This window comes from Pinus tabuliformis, chromosome 4_1 (genome assembly GCF_031772625.1).
Source record: "Pinus tabuliformis cultivar Carrire ecotype Pingquan chromosome 4_1, CPIR1, whole genome shotgun sequence".
NCBI classification, from domain to species: Eukaryota; Viridiplantae; Streptophyta; class Pinopsida; order Pinales; family Pinaceae; genus Pinus; species Pinus tabuliformis.
In genome coordinates this window covers 743,210,313-743,212,410 of record NC_142303.1, presented here as the reverse complement: position 1 = coordinate 743,212,410, position 2,098 = coordinate 743,210,313, and the positions used below count along the sequence as shown (strand labels likewise).

General features: G+C 46.9%; 1 protein-coding gene across 1 annotated transcript; it reads left to right on the top strand.

The window, feature by feature from the left end:
- The first annotated feature begins 494 nt into the window (after window positions 1-494).
- Window positions 495-1,872, top strand: LOC149178291 (uncharacterized). Its single transcript, XM_089422042.1, has 2 exons — window positions 495-1,193; window positions 1,777-1,872. Exons 1-2 carry the CDS (start codon window positions 495-497, stop codon window positions 1,870-1,872), a joined length of 795 nt encoding a protein of 264 aa, XP_089278168.1.
- The last annotated feature ends 226 nt before the right edge of the window (window positions 1,873-2,098 follow it).

Sequence of the window (2,098 nt, the reverse complement as noted above, 5' to 3'; positions counted from 1 at the left end):
CCACCCAGCTCTAGGATAGATTTCCTTGCTCTATTTCCCCTCCCTATATTTCCCTTTTCAGGCAGAGGGTAACTATTTCTTGTTAACCATTTATTTTAAATAAAAAAAATAGTTTTATTATTGTTAAAGTAGTATTACCGATCCATGACCTAATGGAATGCAAACTCATCAGTATGGGACTCCTACTATGAAATGTAAAAGAGCAGATTTTTATCACTGATAACAGTGTGAAGACACTGATTCTAACAGGCTCACTTACAAAGAATGATGGTTCGAATTTGGAGCTCCCGCGCGACCGCCTAGACTGGTTCTGCGCCCTCCAGGCCCCTGCCTGGCAGCTCTGCTAGTGGGTTTGTCTTCTCTGCGCCCCCCTTGGGCTTCCCTCCGCCCTCCGGTTTTCCTCAGGCCTCTTGCCCGGCCCCAGCTCCGGGGCCCATCCCTGCAGCTTCCGTTCTCTTCCTGGCTCGTCTTCGTTCTGGCTCTCCTTCGCTTCAATGGCTGGGACTGATCCATTGTCCCCAGACCTGGAAGACTATGAGAAATTGTTCGCATCTCTTATCCCTGAGAATGCCTCAACAAGAATCCGCCCATCTGCGTCAAAGTTCGTCAAGAAACTTGATGAAATCCCTGAAGTATCTCTTCCTCCTACCCTCCCGAGGAAGGCAGCAATCGCTTTAGCTGAGAGAGGCCTCGTAGGCCAGTTCACTGGCCTCTGGCCTTCGCCCAGAGCAGTCCAAAAATGGGTGGAACGCAACTGGAATGCGATAATACAAGGAAAAATAGCTATCAGATTCTGTGGAAGGGGCTTCTACACCTTTCTGTTCGAATCAAAAGAGGACAGGAACCTTATCTTTAGAAATGGCCCCTATTTCATGGATTCAAGAGGCCTCTATCTGAACAGATGGTCTCCCGACTTCGATCCGGAAATGGACATCCCAAATGCTGTCCCGGTTTGGGTCCGTCTACCCCATCTGCCGCTCCACTGCTGGGGAGATGAATCAGTAAAGGCTATTGGGAACGCAGTCGGCAAATACATTGATAGATCTGAGCCAAAGGAGAATATGCACACTTGTGCAAGGATTTGCGTTGAAGTCGATCTCGGGAAAGGCCTGCCGGAAGCCATCAAGATCAAAGTAGATCAATGGACACACATCCAACAACTAGACTACGAGCAGCTACCCTTCAAATGCAAGGTATGTCACGAATATGGACATTTCGCAAATAGATGTAGCAAGTTAAAAATAAATGAGCTAAATGGAAATACTAAAACCTTCGAAGGCTCTTGGGCGCAAGTAAAAAAGAAAAAATCTACCCCCTCAAAAGGCCCTAGCACCAAGCCTCTTCCGGAAACCCCTATTGCTCCTCCTCCTCCCCCTTACAGTTCAACCCCTCCCTTCCCCTCATCCTCCAACCCTTTTGAATCCCTGTCAGTCGAAGACCCCATATCCCCCCCCCGCATCCCCCTGAGACACTACCCTCGTAGTCATCCCCTCCCCCTCATTGCCCCCATCCTCTCCCCCCAAACCATTGAGTGAATCCTTACTAGAAACAAATTTAAAGAAGCTAGCCTCTCCTCTAATCCTCTGAGAAAAGCATGCAGGAAGTCGAACAAAGAAATTAGAGATGAAACAACAGTGAAAGAAATTGCCACCGAAACTTAACAACCAATGGACACATACCTAGACAAACAAAAAGGAAGCGGGGAAAAGACAAAGGAGAGGAGCGGGACTCACTCAAAAATTGGTAAATGATGATTTTGGTCTCTTGGAATTGCAGGGGGATGGGCTCCTCCCTAAAAGCAAATGCAGTCCGGGATATAATCAATCAAGAGCAGCCAGACCTCCTCCTCATCCAGGAGACCAAAATATCTGAACAAGACTTCCAAAATCATATCAAAAGATACAAAAGTTTTACAGGTATAGCAATAGGTGCAGCAGGTGCCTCAGGAGGTATAGGAACTCTATGGAACAAGAACAAATGGGACCTCACCAATCAAAATTCTTGCAATTGGTGGGTAAGAACAGACCTTAAAAACAAAGTCTCAAAAGAAGATTACACTATCTACAACATCTACGCCCCGAACCACTACAGGGATAAA

Excerpts from the sequence above, each read along its gene's own strand:
- LOC149178291 (XM_089422042.1), top strand. The coding sequence starts at position 495 with ATGGCTGGGACTGATCCATTGTCCCCAGACCTGGAAGACTATGAGAAA. Across the intron at positions 1,194-1,776 it reads AGCTACCCTTCAAATGCAAG|GGGGATGGGCTCCTCCCTAA; the intron begins GTATGTCACGAA and ends TTGGAATTGCAG.